The following is a 23996-nucleotide window of genomic DNA, read 5'->3' as shown; positions in this document are numbered from 1 at the left end:
TAAAAATCAAGAATAACAATTATAATAACAGTTATTCAATAAAAATCAAGAATAACAATTATAATAACAGTTATTCAATAAAAATCAAGAATAACAATTATAATAATAGTTATACAATAAAAATCAAGAATAACAATTATAATAACAGTTATTCAATAAAAATCAAGAATAACAATTATAATAACAGTTATTCAATAAAAATCAAGAATAACAATTATAATAATAGTTATTCAATAAAAATCAAGAATAACAATTATAATAATAGTTATTCAATAAAAATCAAGAATAACAATTATAATAACAGTTATTCAATAAAAATCAAGAATAACAATTATAATAATAGTTATTCAATAAAAATCAAGAATAACAATTATAATAGTAGTTATTCAATAATAATAATAGTTATTAAATAAAAATCAAGAATAACAATTATAATAACAGTTATTCAATAAAAATCAAGAATAACAATTATAATAATAGTTATTCAATAAAAATCAAGAATAACAATTATAATAACAGTTATTCAATAAAAATCAAGAATAACAATTATAATAATAGTTATTAAATAAAAATCAAGAATAACAATTATAATAGTAGTTATTCAATAATAATAATAGTTATTAAATAAAAATCAAGAATAACAATTATAATAACAGTTATTCAATAAAAATCAAGAATAACAATTATAATTATAGTTATTCAATAAAAATCAAGAATAACAATTATAATTATAGTTATTCAATAAAAATCAAGAATAACAATTATAATAATAGTTCTTCAATAAATCTCAAGAATAACAATTATAATAATATTTATTCAATAAAAATCAAGAATAATAATTATAATAATAATTATTCAATAAAAATCAAGAATAATAATTATAATAATTATTACACAATAAAAATCAAAAATAATCATTATTCAATAAAAATCAAGAATAATAATTATAATAATAATTACACACTAAAAATCAAAAATAATCATTATTCAATAAAAATCAAAAATAATAATTATATAATGTATATAATAATGTATATATAGGGCCTAGACTCATTTTACTCCTCTTTAGGCTACATATCGTTACTGCCACGAAATCTTTTTCAAAATCATTGCACCCCTCTGCAAAGGGTATAAATGTAAACCTGCACGCCCCCATCCATCCATTGAGCCACTCGACGATCCCGCTCGTTTGCAATCCATTCCCCTGGAGGACTGACACGCCCCCCCTTCCTACTGTTTGATGGCGTGAAATCTGTATGCAAATTTAATGATTCTGGGGCCAATTGTGTAGAATTTAATAAAAAAAAAATAAATAAAATATGCCTGGCTGGTGGGTGGGTAAATTTGATCATTTTGGGGGCAAACGCTAACCCCTTACCCCATACCACCACCCCTTATCGCCACCCGCTAATGCCAAACGGAAGCCGGAAATGTGTCTTGTCGCACACAGTCAGAAAAAATGCAAGCGGCAAATGGCAGGAAGCCAAAAAGAGTCTTGTGGGGGGTGGAGGGTAAGTCACTCAAAAGTGGACACCAGAAACTCACTCAAGTCCCAGTCGCGAGTCCTTTAGAGCCGAAGCAGCACCCGAGCGAGTCCTTAGTGGAGTTCTGTTTTAGTTCGTTCGGTTTCAGTCCGTCCTCGGCTTTCGTGTGCAACAGACGTGTGTGGCGCTTTGAAACCAGAGAATTCTGAATAAAGTAATACCAACAACAATACAATCGCTGGTAGTACCAACAACCAAACGACACACGACAGACGATGACTCGTCCTCCCAAATGCTAGATAGTGCTAGTGTTAGTGTTGTTGCCGCCGCTTGAAATTAGCCAAGTCAAAAGCCAAAGGCCCCATTGGCAATCGCAATATCGACTGGCAGACCGGGGTTACAGTTGCACTAACAGTTACAGCTACAGTTACTGCCGTTGAGTGCCAAAGTGAACTTCAGGGGCCAGTGTTGTGTAATCCGTGCACAGTACAGTACAGTGGATTATTCGATCACCAGAGTGGCTTTGATTCGTGGCTATCGGTGCAGTGTCTTTTGTTTGTGCGTGTCCTTGGGTGTGTTTCTATGTGTGACATACATTTTGTGGCTATTGTGTGTGCTTTGTGCCCTCCGATTAATGTCCTTGATGTCGTCGTTGTCGCCGTCGCGGTGTCTGACTGCCGCCACGCCTAGAGCTTGAATGCCTTCTTCACATTAAATTGTATTTATTTTTGATACATTCCAGGAAACGCGAGCAAGAAATCTAATTCGAAATTAAATAGAAAACAGAAAAACTCAATGAACAGGCAAAAAGGAACCCCCATTAAATGCTAGAACAAGCATAATCCCAAAGAATTGCTAGCATACTTTTTGGGGTTTACGTCATGTTTGTCTACATTTAGCGGCAAAGAAAGGAAGGAGAGAGAGAGCGAGAGAGTTGAGAGAGAGTTTGTTGTTGCCACACACCATGTCCCGTTGTGCGCCTGTGTCTCTGTCTCTGTCTGCGTCTACGTCTCCATCTCTGTATTCGTGTCCAAGAAATCGCTGTGCATGTGCCCCCCCCAAACACACAAATCCCCAACAAATATCATCACAACCGTTCCAGCATCGTGCATTGTCCATTGCATTTGTTTAACTAATTGGCTGAAGGTGTTTTGTGCCGTATTTTACGTAAGTGTTGTTGAGCCTTCAGTCCCCCTATTATAATCTATTTACAATCCCCCCAACTAAATATATAAATATGATGTATGTAAGTGCTTGCATTGTCTGTGTGCTGCCTATACTCCTATATACTATATACATGAAGACACACTCCCACACTTATACTTATACTTTCATTCATTTACCATTCATCATATATAACCCCATATTAAATCCAACACAATTTGTGACACTTACGCTTCAGTAGCATGCCTTTTGAATGTGAAATTCCATTTAATTTATATGCTTTCCTTTAGCCACCCGTTCAGCCATTTGTGTATGTCTATAAATATTTAAGCAATTTCCGCTCACATTTATGCCGATCTCCATTTTGATTCAACATACACCCGCTTCCTGTTAATCCTCTCGTCCAAGCTCGTCCTGCCAGTGGAAATCACATTAGCGACTGAGCTCTCGAGGACTCTATAAATAAATAAGAGTTATATGAGTTCTGAGCGCCCGTCTGACAGACAGCCACTGACGATGACATTTGCATGTGCTAGTACGGGTATCTCTGGTCGGCAGGGGGCATTACTCATATGTACGTCCCTTATTATATGAAAATATAATTTTCTTTTTGTTATGGCATGTCGTCGTCCCGTTCTGTGTTAGCTTTTGTTGGAAATGGGCATGGCCAGCGTGCGTGTGGCCAAGAGATATGGGGCCGTACCCCCCCGTACTCTCCTTTGCTGTGTCATAAGGACCGCAATCAGCTAAGCAAACGCGTTGGATGCATGCATTTTCAAGCTGGGACAACAGCAGACTCTTAATAGAACAAGGAAAGCAGAGTGTCAGAAAGAAACCGAAGTGGCGAATACCCTAAACAAAAACTATGACCAGCCTTGAAAGATGGTAGCTTACTTAATGGTAGGTAGATACATATCTCCTATCTTCAAAATATCCTTAGGTTTAATTGCTTTTCATTTGCTAAAAAGGTTATACCCCCCCCCCTTCTAAAGTGTATATTAAAGACCAGATGGCAAAGGGACAAAAGGGGTAACAGGGGCTCCTGCCTGCTTTCTACGCTGACAAGCGCGTTAATTTGCATAGTTCTTGCCACGGTTGCTAAGCTCCGTTGACACATGAGCTGCATTTGAGTGAAGCATTCACTAAAGAGCAGATATTTAGTGGAGAGGAAGTACATTTTCCAGCTAAACAACCATTTAATGTTCAACGCACATCACCTTTTCTGTAATCCTTTTGCCTGTTAGATTTATGTTACCTCTTGTAAATGATAACTTTGATTCAGAATCTGAACATTTCCCCATTTGTGGAGGCGACATCCGACATTCGTTGATATGCCGGCGGGGACATACAGCAAGGAGCACGGCATTCCAAACAGGTGCAATGAGTACAATGTAATTCACCCGCAAAAGGCAGCATCGGGCATCGGGGATATATCTAGGGGAGAAAGAGCAATGTCAATCTGGCATGGATGTCACATCGGGATCTCCTGCTCCTGCTCCTAATCGTGGTTCTGCCATGTTTTCCTGGCGGGGCTACAAGTTTTTTTTTTGTGTTGAAGAGAAAAGGCTGGTAGGAGCACTGGAGTTGTTGTTTGGACTAGGGAATACCTGGCTGTTGGCTTGATATTTGGGGTCTTAATCTGCGATAAGTGGAACAAGTTGTAAGGTGGGGAAATATCTCAAGAGCATATGTAAGAGCCCATATATCGGATCTGATTGCTGTTGCAGAACGCGACTGTAAATTCTGTAGATCCTTCTTTCTGCCCCTGCAGGTACCTCGACACGAATACAATTCACATCCTGTACGCCACTACGATTACGGGGTATAAAAATCGAACAGTTTGACATGTGACCAACATGTCAGGCGACAGTAGGAGAGTTTTGCTGTCTATTTGTACGACTAGCAGTAGGAGAGTGTGTGTGTGTGTATGTGTGTGGATGGCTTGAATGCAAGCCAAACAGGTAGGAGAAGACATCTTAGACATCCAGCCATCGCCATTGCCATTGCCAAGAATTGTTCAAATGCTTTCCTCTGCATCCAGCGCTGGTGCAGTGTGTGAGTCAGAGATTCTTAAAGGGAACCTTACACGAGTACACAATATATGTATATGCACGTATAGAAATGGAGCCGGGGGCATGCATTGTGGCGCCACCATAGCATCAGAGAGAACGGTCTTTGCCTCCTTTATGGCCATTGTCTGGCTGAAACTTGCCTGGCCTTGTGCTTCATTTTGTTCGCACAATATCTTGTGGTTAACAATGTTGTGTGTCTTCGCTATTGTTGCAACTGTTTCATTGTCAGGAGTTGACTTTGTTTTGTGGCAAGTGTTTGGCTAATAAAAGCTGCAAAATGGCCCCAGAAAACCATGCTTAAATTATACCAAATAAAACATGCAATATGTGGGGGTACATCTGCATTTATAGATTCTCCAAATATAGACACAGTATTCAGGCGAAATCATAAATAGTCATTTCAAGTTGGCACATTTTGATTTATTGCAAAAAGTTCTTATATGACATGGAAAAAAACAGCAACAAAGAGCTACAAACATGGGCCTGTAATTGTTGTCAGAGGGGGGTTCTGTTTCTGGATGTTTTTTTCTTGTTCAGGCCATGGCCAAGTCCTCCTCTTATTATTCTCTCTCTTTATTTGTGGGGATATTTGTTTTCTACATACATTTATATATCGTATTTTGGCAAGACATGCGACATTTTTAGCCTTAATTTGAAAGCACTCGCCGAGGGTAAGGGAACAGCAGAACAGCCAGTACAGCGACCGGCTAAAACAGCAATAACAATGTCTGAACTTGGCCAAGTTTTCATTATGCAAAGTGAGAGCCAAGTGGCATTAACAATTCCGGCAAGAGGCAGCACCAACAACAGCCAAAGATAAAGGCACAAATATGCGTACATACTCGTATTTATGTTTATTTTGTATATACATACATATTCTGATATCAATTTTCCATTTCAAATTATGGGCCAACGACTGGCAGGGGCAGCGTGGGTGTGGTCTCATTAAGGGGACAAAGAGCTCCTAAAGAACATGGAATTATGAAAGAAATGTGGGCTTCACAAAAGGTAGAGGCCTGCCATGCCCTAAAATAATGGCGAATAAATCACACAAATTGTATAACATATATTTAAAAAGAATTTTAACAAAAGGAAAGGTGGTGGCATTATATTTTCCAAACAAACGCCTGTGAAATCTTTAAATTTTGTGTTGTATCTAATAGATCTACGCTTCTGAAAATGTACAATTTACATTGTAATAACCTCCAAAAGAGTATACTTCATAGTTGGCTTCATTTTGGGGCAACATTAACTGACTTTTCTGCAGAAAACTTTAGCTTTTCCCCAGTCTTTTGGTTTACCTGGAATTTTGTTGTTTATATTATTGTTGAAATTGCAGTACTCGTATCTCATTTAGTTGATTTTTCACCCAAAGAAGAAAACTTTTTCTTACCCTCATTGTATTTTCTTTATTTTGTGCTGTGTGTTTTCTGGTTTCTGGTTGAAAAGAAAACTTTCTTGGGGAGGGCCAAGCTCAATTGAAATTCGCATTTGGAAAATTGGCATAAACAAACAAGTGCTGCAAATTCAATATAATTGTAAAGACACAGATGTACCAGTATATACGAGTTTAGGTATCTATAGAGAAAGGAGAATAAACCTAAAGAGGGTAAACTTTGCACATGCCTTGAAAAATGAGCGCAAACAGAGCGGCGTCTGACCTGCGTGGAGCAGGACTATAATGGCCGGGTCCAAGGGCCCCCATGGACTTTTGACTTGATAAATGGCCTGATTTGACTTTCGACTCGTAAACACACAGATATATACATACATATATACGATAAACAAACTGAAGGATAAGCAAACAAAGAAGGACTGAAAGTTTGTCTTAAATGCTACAAGTGCCCGCTCGGGCAATTGATTGCAAAATACGAGACCCGGCAACGAATTGATTGTCTACCGCTTTGCACTTGAAGCACAGAACATATTGAATTATCCAGGCAAATATATAGATGGTACACATAAAATACTGTGCAAACAGATAAATAAGGCGATGTCCATTTCCATACGCCCCGTTGTCCGTGCTACAAAATGATTTCGCTCTATTGCCTTCTGTCCGCTGATGCGCTTAAATATTTAATTGAAATTCATTTGACTTGTGTGCCAGGGGCAGATTATGGTCGTTTATCTCGAAATGAAATTGTTTCATTTGAAGTTTAATGTGTTTTAATTGTCAGGAATGATAAATAGTCGAGGTCTAATGTTCTCTACAAATAAATTGAATATTTTACCCTCTTAATGTTCTTTTAAAACAAACTTTTTCACTTTCCACTCAATTGGACGCCGAAAAAAAGCCCCAATGTGATAGAAAGTAGAAAACAAAAACAAAAACAATTTCATTCTATACAAAATTGCAATTTAAACCACAAGAAAAAACTGTGGACATGATTCCCGAAGCGTTTAATTAACCTTTTTTTATATCGAAACGTTATTGCTGCCCAAACCGCAGCTCTTGGTTATTAAATAATTAAAGTTTGACGTCAATGCAGGTTCTCAAACACAAATACGCACACAACACTATAAACTATGTCTATAAATGTGCCTATAATTATATATTATAAATACGGACTATATATAGGCCCCTGGGACATGCAAACAGTTCGCTTGATTTGACGCCGGAAAACGGAGAACGAAGACCCAACGGAAAGCGCAAAATAGAACCGGAATGACACCACACGCATCGCGCCGCCGGCGCACTCCATATTCTTGCTTGCACCCCATTTGCAATTTTGCTAAGAATTTTGCAATTTTCGAAATGCATTCGAGTGCACACGCAAATGTCATGGGTGGGGCCCTGGTCATGGCTGTCAGGACGTGACTTCGGCAATAAAGTTATGACCGTCGTTGCCTCAACAAGTTGAGAAATTATGCAAAATTATTCAAGTCCGCAGAGCGTTTTAATTGCTGTCTGGCCAGCAAAATGGTACAACTTTCAATTGCAAATTTAATTTGTGTCATGAGGCATGCCACTACTTAGACAGAAAACGGAACCTGAGAAAGAAATCGATAAATAAACAGGAAAATGCTTTACAAATAAACATATTTTCATGGCACTAATGCATCTTACCAGAAAATGAGGATTTGTGGGATAAGTCGCTTGGGAAAAAGTAAAAACGTTTCCCTATTCCCAGAGCATTTCTCTCAAGCCCTGGCATCAGCTGAATGATTTTACCAATATTATACGCTAAATTTTCCCGCACGTTTCTCCGACAGCAAACATCGTGGCGTATACTTAATATTTTAAGAGCGAAAGAGCTTAAGTTTGTGGAGCCGCAGCTGCTGCCAAAAAAGAACTCGAACTCTTTTGAAAGCTTAGCCTTGACCAAATAAAATCCTGCAAATGGGATACAGTATAATCCGAATTATGAATACTTTTGGATGTGCCAAAAAACAACAGACAAATCTCTACATAAATGGATTTTACGCCGGGCAATCACATAAATAAATAGACTTCAATTGTCGTATGAGCAAAAACTAGCAGAGAATTGTTCAACTTTCTGTAAAGAGATAACATTTTGAATACGAAATGAAGTGCTGTGAGTCATAGATATGTAAACCATCTACTACACCCACAGATACACCGTCTACAAGCACAGAGGCAGACACACAAACAGCTTTACGCTGGGATCAGGGTAGGGAAAATATGAATATTAATGTCTGCTGTGCAGTCGTTCAATAAACATGGCTAAGCCATTCATATTCATGTTAAGACACTTACACGCACACATTCTGACGCACGCATAAGCATATGTCTGGGTAAGAGCAAAAGGAGGAAAGGGGAAGTTACGGAGAGAGAGAGAGAGGAGGGCAAAGTGTGCTTCCCGTCAAATGCAATTAGAATATCAAGGAGCCTACATGTCGTATGAGCAATATTTTAAGGTGTCTTTCATTAGCATAAATGGGAAATGGCTTTCAACAGAAAGATATAGACAAATATATGTAGGAATAGATGAAGATATCCCATCACCCGTGTACAAACTGAGGTCATGTCTAAAGCAATAGGTGATATTCTTTTGTTTTCCCACACAAAAATCAATATAAACTATAAAACCCAATAAACTACGTTTAACTTTTCCATATTTCATAGCCCACCAGCTGCCGTACTGCCATGAAACGCAGTGTATTTATGGGCCAAACAAACACCATACCAAAAAGTTATTCTAAAGCCATGTGGCTAATCATATAAGGATGAGAGAAGGGAGTGCAGAGGTCACGGAAAATGCTAAGTGGCTAAACCCCACACTTGAGTGTTTTTGTAGGGGCGTGTCTGCGGCGTGGGCGTGTTCTGCGGTGTGAAGGGTCTTTACAGGACAATTCATATTTCATTGGGATTAAGGTCCTAAGTCAACTGCGAAATTGCTTTAGCCGCGCCATCGATTTCTTTCGGAAACGGAAAGTTCAAGCCGTAGAAAAACAAACATTTCTGCTGCATCATTCGCTGACTTGAAATATTTATATTCAATTTGACAGTTTTCGTGTGGCATGGCCTTGGACGGGACAGCTGCCTCAAGCATTGCTGTGTGTGCAACATCTAGCAGCTCCACTTTATTGCACGAGACACGAACATGCCCCGGAGGCAAGCTCAGACCCCACGCATACTCTGATCCACATCCACATCCACATCCTAGTGGCCTCCCCAGTGTGGGTGCTGACATGATGCCAGTCTGTCTTGGCATGTCCTGACGATTGCCTCATAAATTTTTTAGATTGACCCGAATAGCAGAAACCTTAGACATCATCGCTGGCTTAGAGTTTTTCTCCCCCTCCGACACTCTGGGAAAACTTGAGCAAAGAGGGAAAAAGACAGAGAGGGGAGAGCGACCTGCCTTGACCTTTTACGTTGCCTTGAACTTCCGCCCAGAGGGGCACATATCTCTAATGAGGTTTGGATTGTCGCCCCACTTTTGAGTGCGGCAGCTGATAAGGAAGCTGTGGGCCAAGCACTTGAGCTGTGAAAACCTCCAAAACGAAGAGTAACGGAACGGCTTCCGGTCTCAATTCAATTTATACATTTGCCGCTCATAAAAATCCGCGCGTTAAGCGAAACTTTTTGGCACAAACTTTACGGCTTTGGCCTTGAGCATGAGGAGGCCGCCTCAGACAGAGAATGAAAAATCGCTGGGAAAATGTAATCTAGCAGGCGCCCCCAAAGATATATAAATAACCCGGGTGCTTCTGCCAGGCTACCGGGAAAAAGTAAAATGGAGAAATGTCGACTGGAGGCGCGCCCTTGAATGCAGTTACTTTTTGGCCAGCGAGTCACGACGGGATTGCGTATACGTCACGGTGGTGCGAGTAATAGAGCAACAAAACTGCAGAACAGCATCAAGAGAGAGTGAAAGTGGGTCTAAAGAGCTTTGGCTTTGGGCAATCGGCCAAATCACAGACCCAGATACCCCCCAAACAGAACTGGGAGCTGGGAACTGGGCCAATGGGAAATGCCACACAAACTAATCCCAGCCACCGTATGGTAGATGCATACATACATGTCCAGTGTAGTGCAGATTGCAATTAGAGAGGGATTACATTTATGGCACTCCGCCGCCTCCCCCCAACTGCCATATGGGGGGCGGGCAAAAGTATTAAATCTCATATTAATGCCACACATGCGGATAGGGAGTGGTGGGAGTGGTTGCAGAGAACTCTGTTGCATGTTGGCATTTTACAAAATTAACTGCTTTTATCTAGTTTTTTCCCTTTGGCACATACACACGTCTCTGTGTGTGACAGCCCATTAATTTGGTGGAAATGTTTTCTACGTCATTGGAGACAGAAAAAAAACACACAAGGCTAAGAGGATAAAAACTGGTAGCTGGTAGCTGCTTTTGACTAAATTACGGCTCGAATGCCATGAGTGTGTGTGTGCGTGTGGTACACCCATGAACTAATGACCAAGCCAAAGGGATATGAAGATATTTAAGTGATAGTTTGTCCCTATAATTATATAAGTGGTATTTGGCTTCAAGTGAAATGTATTCCATGGCTGCAATGTCGATTTTTTTATGCATTATTGAAAGGCTATTTTGATGACCAAAGGAGTACGAGTAGAGTCTTCTTATGGCCATAATATTATAGTCCCCAATCCCAGAAGAAAAGACGCTTTCCGTTCACGAAAAGTCATGCAGATACAGATGAATTAGGAAGTACTTCTGCTCCGTACATCACCCTATTAGAATTTTAATATAAACCAATAAGCACTTAACCATTTTGACTTCAAAACTTTCCCCCAAAGTCAAATCTTGAGTCAGCCTTTAATTCAATTTCACATATTTTGGCAGCAGTCTCTTGCTCTCTGTCCGTGTTCACACCACCTTCCCCATGGTGTGATTTATGTGCATAATTACCCAGAAATTGCATAAGATTAGTTTTAATTAGTTGGGCAACTTTCTGTGCGAGGCAGCAGCAGCCAGAAATACTAAATAAATAACTTGGGCTACAGTCGTGCCAAAAGCCAAAAGAAACTTCAACTTGGGCACAGCTCTCGCATCCGCAGTGGCAAGTATCGTGCCCGCCTGCGGAGAATCCATCCTCCGAAGTGCATCGAGAGCAAGAAGGAACCTCTGAGTTGCAGGAGGTGGCCGGTGCCTGCGGGAGGAACTGCAGAAGAAAGTTTTACGTGCTCCGCCCAAAAGCAGGCAACGATTTCTTTCTTGCGGTTGCGGTTGGACTCCTGGTCTTTCCTTCTGTTACTGGCCTTATCCTGGTCCCTGGCACACTGAGCTCCAGCTCCCACTCCTGTGCTTTTTCTGACCAAATGTTCGCTCATTATTTTTCATTTGCATTGCGTCATTTGTACAGAGGCAGGAAGGCAGGACGCTGGCAGAACCCCAGTGTCTGCTTGGACTCTTAATTTATTGTTGACCCCCTTTTTTGGGGCTCTCCATTCGTTGTAGTTCGTTCCTCTTATTGCTGTTGTTGCTGTTGCTGTCGCTGTTCGCTGATTGTCAAGGCGACCGCGTGGCCGCGTTGCCCAGGAAACAACTATAACAAATACAACAAAAGGCACCACTGCCACAGCCAGAGCCACATGTGTAAGGCGAATATGTATGTTAAGTGTTCTTTTTAATTGCCTGCATAAAAAATAAAGACATTAGCCATAAGGCGACTCCCATAAAAATGGTTGCTTGGGGGAAAACCCCACCGCTGAAGTGGCAGAAACAAGAGGATACTTGTGGATGTTTAAGGGTAATGTCCGCATGGCAGAGAGCTCAAGGAATAGTCGTTGAATCCTTGAGCAATGAAATGGGGTTTCACTCCTTATAAAAACTAATGAAGTGATATTCGCGGGGGTTCTAAGAAAAAGTTTATGTACTGAAGCCCTGTGGCAGATATCCGTCGACAGAACTATCCTTTAGTTCTCAGTTTTCGGTAAACTAAGAATCAACCCAAGTCCCCGTTTTATTCAGAACTTTCTGCTATGGCAAATATTCTCTAAAGTTTTCTCAAGACCTCCTTCTGCTTTGTCTTCCGGTTTTGCTTCATCGTCTTTTACTCGTTAGAAGAGTAAACAGGGCCACAAGCGTTCTCCACGATTCTCCACAGCTCTCCCCATTCTGTGGCAAGCTCAACCACCCACATACAGCCACAGTCACAAGGGACCCTCCCATCCACTTCGCTTTCTCGCTTTAAGTACCCCATGTTTGGGGGCTGCTGCTGTACTTTTCGCCAACTTTTGTGTAAAACTCTCACGTACACCGCGTTGAAGCTGCTGCAGCTGCAGCCTGCCTCTGAGCCTCTGTGTGTGTGTGTATGTGGAACGTGTCGGCTGCCAATTGCATTGCGTAAGTGTGTGACATTGAGGCTGCAGGCAGACCAGACTCTCTGCCTCTCTGAAAGGAAGTGCTGAACCGACTGTCAAGTGGCCAACTCTCTGGCATAATCAAATTATTCCCATGCCCCACCCGTGCTGTCCCAGCACGGCGCTGTGTGTGTGTGTGTGGTTGCATCTGCCACAGTGCGGGCTGACAGGCTTCAGGATGCTTATCATGCGTTTTAATTAATTTCAGCTGCTCGCACTGACCCCTGGCCTCTGAGCCACTGACCAAATCAGAACTGAGCGACCCACACGGTCTGGCCCAGCACGTGTGCCACTTGATCAATTATGCAAACGAGACGAGTGGCGGCTTATTTCTTATTACGTTTCCATTAAGAATTGAACAAGCCAAACGAGCCGTGAGAATGTGCCACGAAAAGAGGCTTGAGCCCCGAGCACGTGCCAGGTGCTGATCCTGCGGTGTCCTGTCGATGATGTGCGAATGTTTTTTTTCATAGCATACATTTCCGTGCCAAGTGATTGGCACTTTAAAATCATTTAGCGGCATCTCTTCTTTCGAGGGGACTCCCATTTTGTCTATAAAACTATTCAATAGTCCAACAATAATATATTTACCTGTAATCCTGTAGAATTTATGCCTAAATTCACTCAATTCTACAACACAAAACCTTGGGATTACTTGCATCTAAATCCAAGGATTAATTATGGAATTTTCAACTGCTTTAATTTGTTTTTTAAGCTTTAATTGCAGAAAAAATTCAATTTCCGCCATCAGAATGTGTGCAAAAATTACGCAATTCTATAGAAAATTAAAATATTTCATCAAATGTTCAGATTTTTCTATTTACATAACTTTGCAATCACAAATATACATGCCACTAAAATACGCCAAAAATCAAATATTCCATTAAATTCCAGCATCTAATTAAGGCATTTTAAACCGCTTTAGCCGCTTTTCACATTGAAATACCACTTCAACCAGCAAAAGTTGGCCTAATTCGTATTCTGCACTCGGCAAACCGAATGTGCAAGTGTTTCATTAAAATGAAAATTAAAACTCATTCTCCCGTACGCTCGTGGCAGCCACAAAGCAAAGTCGAACGCAAAACCACTTGCTGCAATCCCAGCTGCCGGACCACAAAAAAGCAAACACGAAAACTTAGCAGCGGAGCGGAGACCAAAAGCAAATGATATGCGGACCGATGGAAGGCCTGGCTGCCGGGGTAAACCAGGTGTATATGCGGTGGATCCAGAGCCCGCATAAACATCCCCATATGACTAGAGAGTTCCGTTTCGGGGTCTAATATTACACCAGGTGCACCTCCTAATGGGCGGCCGGGCCGCACACACACAGCAAATTCAATTGTTCGTGGCGAAAATGGGAGAAGTGGCAGCGAGGCTAGAGGAATCCAAGCCCCAACCATCAGGCTAAAAGCCAAAAGCCTGGCCAGCGGATATCCGCTGAGCTGGGAGCTGGGGCCTCATGTAATATGCAACAGCCTCCATTCGGCTCGGATCCGGGTCGCGTACAATTGAATTTTTCGGCTACTCAGCGCCAATTCAAATTTTGTGCCGAATATTTAACTGTTTCTGGAGTTGGAAAACTATGAAATTAGATTAAATTCCAGTTGAGGGGTCATAATTCGTAATGAATTTAAAATGAAATTTGAAGCATTTTTTGGGTCCATTAGGCAAGAAATGGCAAATGGATTTATATTTTATAATGGATTTATTTTGAACGCATGCTTTTTTCAATGGAACAACAAAAATTAGCACGGTAGTTGCTTCTTAGCACTCGATAATGTATCGATAGCACGATAACTAACTCTATCTCATACTTAGAGTCGCTCTCAATATATCACTATATATCTATTCCTCTCACCTGCACACAGTCTATCGATTGCACGATAACTTCTTCTCTCATCTCTAGCACACTCTCTCCCTCCGTATTTGAACCATTTGTAGCGTAACTTTCTGGTATCTTTCGTATCTGTCTGTTGTCTTTGTCTCCTGCTAACTCTCCTTCAAAACTCATGTTGTACATTTGTTATCTTCTACTTCTTTTCTTTTTTTTAATATAGCTTTCAAGCTAAATGTAGTAAAGAAAGAGCAACAGAATCAAAAAATCATTAAAAAACTGTAAATTGGTAAAAAAATACTCGCAAACAAAACGTAAAGGCTAAAACAAGGCGTGTTGTTTTGCCGCAACAATAAACAAAACAACAAACAAAACTACAAGCAAAAACTACAACAAATATAGAACAAGAAAAATATAGAAACAACAAACATCTACAAGAACAAACGCCGCTAAGTAGATACAAAAATCATAGAAATTTCTTTTGTCGAGGCACCCGCGCAAAGTTCCATTTTGCATAGTAGACTTTTAGGCGCCGCACACTTTTAGCCACACGAAACAGACAGACAACCAAACCAAACCAAACCAAACCAACCATCCATACGACAAATTCAAGAAACATTCCAAGCAAAAACCAAAAGCAAACCACCATCGCCACCAAAGCCACAGCCACAGGCACCATCGCCACCACCACGAACCACAATATGAGCCTCAATAAGATCAAGAAGCGCGACTCGAGCGACTTATGACTGATGCGCTCGAAGGGCCATGGCCATGCCACCGTCAATCTGGGCGCTGGCATTGGCAGCGGCAGTCGGTACAAGGTTACGTGTGTGCCGGAAGTGAGCATCACATCGCCCACCAGTGGGGGCCTCCTCCATGAGGCACCGTTGCCGCTGCCGAGTCCCATCTCGATCGCACAACAGCCCCAGCCACAGCCACAGCAACAGGCGGCACAGAGCAATGCGAAACACTTTGCGCTGCTCCAGCGCAGTCGCTCCCAGCCACAGGCACAGTCGTCGTCGTCTAACAGCATTTTCTCCACGCCTTCAGGCATAGGCCCTGCTGTGGGCGGCGCCACTCTGGTCGAGGAGGAGGACTTCAGCTTGGCAGCGGCTAGTGCCAGCAGTGTGGCCGCGAAGAACGTGCTTCAGCGCCAGTTGGCCACGACCACCATCGTTCACCAGCAGCAGCAGCAGCAGCAGCAGGAGGATCAGGATTTGGATTTGGACAGCGAACGGGAACGGGAACCGCTACAGAAGTTACCCCTGACTTTGGAGGCGTCGTGCGAGCCACCCAACGAACTGACACCGCTCGTGGAGGAGGAGCCCAGTGCCAGTGCCAGTATCGCCGCCGCAGGCCCATCGACAGGAGCCTCCACAAGCAATCGTTATAGCCGCAACTCAAAGACCACACGCTCCTGGCCCGTCATCTATCGCAATCCGCATCACTGCGACTACGAGGCTCTGTACATCCAGCAGCAGCAGCATCCGCAGGGATCGCAGAGCTTCAAGCAGAACTGCTACTCGAATCAGTTCAAGCAGTCGATCGTCTACTCCAGCAGCAATGAGGAGGATCTCCCCGGCGGCGAGCAGCAGTTAACGGAGCCCAGGCAAACCACCTGCTACTATTTTGCACCCAGTCGCCACAACAGCATTTATGAGCATCCCTCCTCCGTGGTCGGCGGCTCCTTGCAGTTCGACGCAGGAAATTCGGGCGCAAACGCAGCCACATCCGCCGTTGCGGCAGCGGCCGTCGAGAGTCTGAGGCGCAGCAACAGCATCCTGTTGAGGCAGAACAGCTGCGCGAAGGTAATCCAACGTCGTGGTAGCGGCGGCAGTGGTTCCCCCACATCCCTGGGCTCACAAATGGACGGCCTGGGCATGGGCAGTACGGCGGGGGGCAGCGCCTGCTGCTCCACCTGCTGCATGGGTCCGCCGCCGGTGCTGTTTCTCTTTGTCACCCTTCTGATGACCACCAGTGCCACGGCTATGCTGTGTGCTGCCATCATGACGGATCACTGGGAGCATGTCACATGGGATCGTAATAGTCTGGATCGTTACTCGAATCGTTCGGGTCTGCATCTGGAGTGGCTGCTAGAGGATCAGGTGGCCATGCTCAAGCCGGATAAGAGAGGTATGTCTAGTCCTTTATCTATATCGTAATCCTGTACATCTTTCTCGCCATCCTCCAGCCGATCATCGATTTCGTCGCGACTCTGTATTCCTGGTGCCCATGCACGGCGGGATCTGGACCCTGTGCATTGATCTGCCCATCCAGCAGCTGCAGGAGCTGCGGCGCAATCCGAAATTCCCACGAGGAGCCCCCCCATGTGTCAACTATCTGGCGGGCTCCATGGAGAATGCACGCGGGGAGGAGCAGCGCAACGATTGGCAGCACAGTGAGTCACAGGTCATCACTCTGCAGCCGCATCTGAGTACGTATCTGGTCGCCAATCCGACCTGAATCCATGAACCCATCTCCACTCTCCACTGTCTTCCAGCCCACTCTATTCCTCTCCGTTCCTTTTGTTTAATACAAAACATTCGTTTATTTTTACGCACTTTCTTACGCACTAAATTGTGATTTTAAACTTACAGAGACTTACAGAGAATTTTGGTAGAAAAAACAGCAAACTAAAAGCATAAATAGGAGCATAATAGGGGGAAAGCATGGGGACAGTGACAGTGTGCTTGTGTTTTATAAAATGAAAGTGTGTGAAAAAGGTGTTTCTTTCATGGGTTGAGGGTCGAGGGATGGGTGGTTTAAGTAGCTGATGTGTGGGGGGCGATTGAGTGTGTGCCACTGGAATGTGCCGCTGCTTTTCCTACAAGGCGGGACGCTTGGCCGGCGAGCACAGGGCCTCGGCCTCAGAGCCAGGCTCCTCGGGTTTCTTGCGCTTAATCAAATGCGTAATATCGGTGGGCTTGGCGGTGGAACTGCTGCTAATGGTCGACGAGGACGAGGTGGCAGCAACAGCAGAAGTAGCAGCAGCACTGGACGATGATGACGGTGATGGAGAGCTGGCCGCCCCATTGGTGGATGAAGACGCAGCAGCATCGTTGCTGCTGGCGCCCCCGCTGCTGCTACTGCCACTGCCCATTGGCTTGATGTAGCTATCCAAAGCCGCACGCACCTCAGCAATGGTCTGAACATTGGTTTTAAATTAATAATTATACAGGAAATTGTATCTTTTCCCTTACCTGAGCCTGCATCTCTTCAATTTCCTGTATTTTGGCCAATATCTCCTGCTTGGTCTCCTCCAAATCCAACATATTGTTCTTCTCGCGATCACTGAGGGGCTCCTTTTTCTCCTTGATCTCTGTTATTTCCTCCTCAATCAAGGCACTGGAGAGACGCAGCGAGGCGGCTCCTTCCTTGTTTTGCTGTGCCATCAAAAATGTCAGGCCGATCTTGTAGTGCAGCTCGGCGAGTGCCCGGCGATTCTTGGTTGGGAGATCGCTTAGAATTAAGAGTGCTTTTTCTGAAAAATTTAGACACAATCAGTAAATGAAGTATCTTTGCTCAAGGATTTACTCACCGTAATCCTCACGTGCCGCCTCAAGGATCCCATTCTCGAATTCAATGTTTGCCAATTCCGTTTGAACCTCTGCCAAATAGGGAAGGCCGTTGAGGCCCTGGCGCAAAAAGATCTTGGCAGCTGCCTCCAAGATCTCCCAGGCCAACTGCAGGCTGCCACTGACGCCCTCTTCGGTCTCCTCCTCATCCTCTCCGCCGGCCAAAGCTGCAGCTCCATTGCTGGGACTGGCTGTAGCCTCACCATTCGAGGTGCTGGGACGCTCATCATCGTTGACCGTGGCACCGCCATTGCTGCTGCTAACTTCTTCGACTCCAGTGGATGACTTCTTGGCATTCTTCTCATCTGTTGGGGCATCTACAGTGGAATCGGCTTCATCGGAGGCCTCCTTGATGCTATCCAACGCCTTGCCATTTGTGCTGCCGCCGCCATTGGCTTCCTTCTTGGATGGCTCGGCTTCCTTCTTCGACTTTGCCGCTTCCTTGGCCTCGCTTGCCTCCTTCTTGGCCTCGCCTGCCTCCTTCTTGGCCTCGCCAGCTTCTTTCTTGGACTCTGCAGCTTCCTCTGCTTCGTCCCCAGCATCATCGTCATCGTCCATATCCTCATCATCGTCATCGGCTGCCTCATCGGGCACATCAATCACTTTGTTCTCATCCAGAGCCATGGCAATCAGCGCCTTGGCATATCTACAGGGAGGGACAAATTATACGATATTAATAAAGTTACAACCGCTCTCCATCATCTGTGTTATCCACTCACAGCAGCAGGGGCTGCCCCAATTCATCGGCCAGCTCGCCGTACACCTCCTCGTACAGCTGGCACACCTGGCTCAAGTCATCAGCGGCCTCATCGTAGCTCTTGACCAGAAAATTGCGCGATCCCTGGCTAAAGAGCTCCTTGCCCTTGAGTATTTTTTCAGCGCGCTCTTGATCCACCTTGCCGTTTCCCTCGGAGGCGCCATCTGTGGCCACAGGCACAGCATTATCGGGTGTGGTGTCTGCATCGACGGCGGCTACTTTCTTGATTGTTGTCGGTGATGTGGAGGCATCGGCAGCGGCCGTTGTGACAATGGCTTCAGCTTCAGCAGACATTTTTTATATTGAATGCAGCAGAGAGTAGATAGATCTGGAAAAGAGTTAGGAGATAGGTGGGTTAGCTTTGTTTTCTTTTGGTTTATCCTCATTTTGTAGACCCTTCCTTCATTCCTTGAATCCCTAAACAACATTTGTAGGTTGTGTGCCCTAGACGTCACTTTCGATGTATGTAGAAGACCACCAGTAAATGTTTGTTTATTTTTGTAAAACACATTTTTTAAATGGCATTCTCGCGTTACTCTCCCGCTTCCGCTTTCGCTTGCTTTCTTGGACCATTTTACCATTTATTCTGGCTTAAAATGTTGGCTCCAAGCTGTCGCACATTTCACAAGTCATTACCACAAATCCCATTTCCACCAGCAGCGGAGAGAGTCGGCAAAATCCCATAGAACAGAGCAGAGCAGATAAAAATGAAAACCAAAGACAGCAACAAATGCCCAGAGGAGGAGCATAACCGAATGTGTCCTGTGGCCTTGTAATAGCACCATCTACTATATAAAGTAATTACCACAAAAGCTAACCGAGTTTGCCTCCGGTTTCCTATATTGTCAATATAGTCCCGTGCTGTAGCTCCTTCCGCCACCCCACAACAGATGAAACATGTCCGTGTCGATAGTTGCATGCCTCGTGGAAACGAAAAGCCAGAGGTACAGCAAGTGGCAGGGCAGCAAAGGGAGCCCCGGAGGTAGAGGTGCAGCAAGTGGTTGGGGAAATATAGGTCACCAAGTGGTTTGGTTCATCTACCTTTTTGCGTCCCGTACCGACCGACCATCCCTCTTCCTCCCTTCCATTCCGTTCTAAAAATCGCATTTGCCACTTTTCTCAGCCATTTTATGGTTCCGTGGGAGCTGCCACCAACACCACACATATGAGATTTAATTGCTGGTAGTGTCGGAAAAAGAGTCGTCTATTGGGTAATTGGTTTTCCAGGTGGTGTGTGTGTGCGCCACCGGAGTGTGTTTGATCGGAAATTGAAGAAGTATCTTTTATTTATGGCCACAAATGAATTTAAGGGCTATAGAAAATGATTTTAAACCTTAAGGGAGAAACTTTCCATGATTCCAGGCTTCCCATCCCTACTGCTTCTCCACTGCTTTAATTTCAGTTTCAGTAGTGGGAACAATACAGCTTAAAGCAGTGCTAGCTGTTGTCATGATTATACATCAGATTGCTGCTAATTCTATGAATTTCCAAACACTTTTCCAATCAATGGAATGAGGAAGTCCTGTTAGAGACTCTATTCATCATCTCAGCCTTCTGCTTTTGCTTTTGCCAATCAATCTTCTTGGTATTATACACTATAATCACTATAATCCACAGAGTTAAGCAGTATCTTAATAAATCGAATCGCCGGAATGGTTTAATCGAATTGAAATCATCTTTTAGGAATGCAAAATCTCTCCATATCCTGCTCACTGGTGTGCCTCATTATATTGGGCAGTGCCGCTTTGGTTGGAGCCTTTGGCGTCTGTCAGCGTCAGATCAGTGCAATCCTCATCACAGGTGTGATGTATCTCCTGGCAGGTGAGTCCTTGGAGACCCTTTAGCCACTCAAACTTTGATAAAACTGATACTTTCAGCTCTCTTTGCACTCTTTACGCTGATGATCATCCACTTTAAGCGACAGCAGGGACGCCCAATGCTGGACAGCGACTATGATGGCACTGTGGATGGCATTGTGGCACGTCCCGGGGGAGTGGCCATCATGGCCAAGCCACTGTTGGGCGCACGCATATTCCTCACGTCCTGGAGCCTGGACTTGGGATGGGGCGGCGTTGTGCTGTGCGCCATCACCTCGGTGCTGTGGATTTTACTGTCAAAGATCATGCGGTATAACCCATTTTCGGCTTTAATGATTTAGCTAAACGCCCTGCCGCTCGGCGGCTATGGATATGCCGGAAGCAGCTATGGCAGCTACGGCAGCACCAATAGCACCAGCAGCGGTGGCAGCTCCAGTTTCCTGCTGGCAGCCGTCACCTCGTCGCAGCGGCAAAAGGAGCATCGAGGGGGCAAGGGTAAATACATTCTGTAGAATGTGTCTCGGAGTCCTGCCCCCTCTGGCTTCCACCTATCTATCTTTGTTTTCATCTTTTGGTGTAATTTATACTAAAACTTATTTCGAATCGTTCTTCAACGTGTGCTCTTAATCCTTAATCTTACATTAATGTACGAAGAAAACAAAAAAAAAAACTCAATTGCCTTGTTCTTATATACAACTTAATCTATAATTAATTATTATTGCGGAACATTATGTACTTTAACCAAAATGTAAATTCAATTTACACTCTATCTTTACAAGTAAACCCTCTCCCCCCCCTTTTTGTATTCTACACGATTCTACACGACACCAGTACTAATACTAAAACTAATTCTAATCTATAACTAACTTTAAAAGCATATGTAAAATGTGAGACATTTATTTACACGACAACAGCAACAACAACAACAAAACAGAGGCTTTTGCTTTAAAGTGCTTTGTAGTAAACAGTTTCGCTTGCAACAGCGTTAATCAAACCGAAAGTAGGGAATATCTGTTCTGTGTGTGGCACTTGATTAGAATTATGCCAAATGATTGGAAGATTACAATAATTTAGGAATAACAAGCAACAAACTGCTTTCACTGCTTTCAAACGTGCGGGAATGACTTGAAAAGAACTTGGAAAGTACAGCTAAAAGTTCCCTGCAATGAACTGCTTTCACTGCTTTCAACTGTTGCTACAGCTGAACACGGCTGGAAGGAGAAGCAACTAGTGCCGAATGCTGCTTGTAACATTTTTGAACTGCTTTTTTACCAACTAAACTGCTTCAACATTTTCCCGCCTTGCTCATTATTTGGAAAGATTTTAAGAAAGTGTCACAACAGAATGTCACTAATTGTAGAACATTACGTATACTTAGAGCTCCTCCGGGGGTACAGTTGTACACAAAATGTAGGGACGCTTGACAGCAAAAATGCATTGAGAACATCTAGTGCTTTAAATCAAATGGTTTACAAAACTTATTGTATAGAAAACCAAACATCAAAAACCAAAACAAAAGAAGCTACAAGTAATAAACATGGACAACAACAAGTGTATTTTTATGCAAACGCTTTGCCTTAAAACAAAAAAAAAAAACCAATATAAGAAGAAAATTATTTAAATACAAGAAAAATACTTTCTTTGAAAAAGTTTACAAGGAAATGAGTGTATATTTTTGAAGGGTTTTCCTATGGAATGGGTGTCTTCTGTGTTCTATAAATAGCAGATCGACAGATCATTTATGACATTTTTGGTAAAAATTGTATTGCAAATTTCTGCTGGCAGGCTGCAGGTTCATTAACATTTGCGAAGAGCTGCTGTGGAAACAAATTAAACAAACATGCAAATAAACTCGCGCGAAAAAAAAAAAAAATTAAGAAATACCAGAAGGAAGGTTTGGTTCGCAACTGAATGTGTGGATACCCTAAAAGTTAAATTGTGCCTATGAAAGGTATAATATATTTGGTTGAATTCCTGTAAGCAACAAATAATTTCACAGCCACATCACTCCCTAAAAAAGTTGCTTCATATTTTTTTACTTTGCAAACTGCCTTTTCAATTTATACAACTTTCTTAAAAGGGTATTAAAGACACGACACTTTCGCGAGCTTTTGGCGAGACAGATGATGGAGAGTAAGACTGAGAAAGAGTGAGGGGTGAGAGCGAGCGAGATCAATAGCTAACTGGTGTGTAAATGCAGCTGCAAAATGAGACAGAGAAGCAGAGAATCCAGAGCCAGGGGCGGCAAATTGAAAACAATGCAGAGAAAAGAAAATGAGAAAAGAAAAAAAACGGCATGTGTGTTTTGTTTGCGCGCGCTCTCAAAACAATTACAAAATTCACACACAAGTACAGAAAACAGCAACAAATCGAGATTACAAAACAACGCAAAAAAGTTCATTCACCTGTGTGTGCGCTGTGTCTGTATTTGTGTGTGTGCCGTTTAACGCCGAGTTTATGCGTTTGCTGGCGATCGCGATCAGTTGTGACCCCCGATGTAAGATTTCCCACGATCCCACAGTACTGATCGCGTTGTGGTATCAGAAAAACTGCACCAAAACTCGCACTGTGTCAAAGTAATGCACAAACGGCATTCAGCCCAAGTAGATACCCTAAATGATCGTTTATTTAAAATAACTTCCTAGTTGATAGACAAAATTCCAAAGCCGCCATCGCATAAACGTAAACCACTATCTGCACTTATGCATGTGTGTGTGGGTAATTGCCCGCCATTCGCCCGCGCCAACAAACGCACTAATACCGGCAAAAAAAGCAACGCAATTGTCCATTGAATTAAAGCAAATACCGACAGCACGTTTCACATATTTATAGCGAAACAGAAATTGCGACAATTAATTAATGTTTAGCACATACAACATATTACCAACAACAACAAAAGCAAGAGCCAGGCCAAAACGATATTCGCAAATTCGCGTGTCGCTGTGCCAGTATATGTGCGAGTGAATGTGTGTGTGTGTGCATCGGCATTTAACCACCGAAACAGGGCAAAAAACTTACCAATTCTTTGATTATTTCCACTGTTTGTACGCAAAACGTATTCGCTCAATTATGGTCTTTGAAATTGTACACAGAAAGCACTTTTAGAGCACGAAAAATACGGAAAATTGCAACAAAAGCACGAGCACCGCGCAATGCTAAGCTGTGTGACCGCGGAGATAAAATATACCGTCCGCCTCCAGAAACATACCATCTAATTTTAAAAAATACTATAAATATACTGACGAGCCGAAGTTCTATATCACATATTCCTCGTTTTTTATTATTACATACTATATAGAACATTTAGCTATGCCCACATAATTTTATTCGATTAATGAATCTATTTTCTAAGTGACTAGTTTTTTTAAACACTTGCTTTTATTGCATTTTGACTAAAACGAGGTTCTTATTTTTAGAACTCACATTTATTGGATTGCTTGTAAAACAAAGAAGGTCAACGGTAATTTCCAACTCATTTTATTACATGGTAACTAC

At 42.9% G+C, this 23996-nt stretch overlaps 2 protein-coding genes across 2 annotated transcripts; one reads left to right on the top strand and one right to left on the bottom strand.

The window, feature by feature from the left end:
- The first annotated feature begins 1640 nt into the window (after positions 1-1640).
- LOC108156809 lies at positions 1641-22144 on the top strand. The gene is made up of 6 exons (XM_017288502.2): positions 1641-1698; positions 2227-2651; positions 14576-16485; positions 16544-16786; positions 20368-20505; positions 20562-22144. Exons 3-6 carry the CDS (start codon positions 15102-15104, stop codon positions 20840-20842), a joined length of 2046 nt encoding a protein of 681 aa, XP_017143991.1. The 5' UTR covers positions 1641-1698; positions 2227-2651; positions 14576-15101; the 3' UTR covers positions 20843-22144.
- LOC108156810 (protein NASP homolog) lies at positions 16872-23694 on the bottom strand. Its single transcript, XM_017288503.2, has 5 exons — positions 23520-23694; positions 18647-19012; positions 17891-18573; positions 17553-17833; positions 16872-17497 (listed from the first exon to the last, which is right to left on the bottom strand). The coding sequence occupies exons 2-5, from the start codon at positions 18976-18978 to the stop codon at positions 17177-17179; spliced, it is 1617 nt and encodes a 538-aa protein (XP_017143992.1). The 5' UTR covers positions 18979-19012; positions 23520-23694; the 3' UTR covers positions 16872-17176.
- Positions 23695-23996: the final 302 nt, after the last annotated feature.

Source organism: Drosophila miranda, chromosome 2, assembly GCF_003369915.1.
Source record: "Drosophila miranda strain MSH22 chromosome 2, D.miranda_PacBio2.1, whole genome shotgun sequence".
Taxonomy (NCBI): domain Eukaryota; kingdom Metazoa; phylum Arthropoda; class Insecta; order Diptera; family Drosophilidae; genus Drosophila; species Drosophila miranda.
The sequence above is the reverse complement of the archived record's forward strand: the minus strand, read 5'-3'. Positions and strand labels throughout refer to the sequence as shown.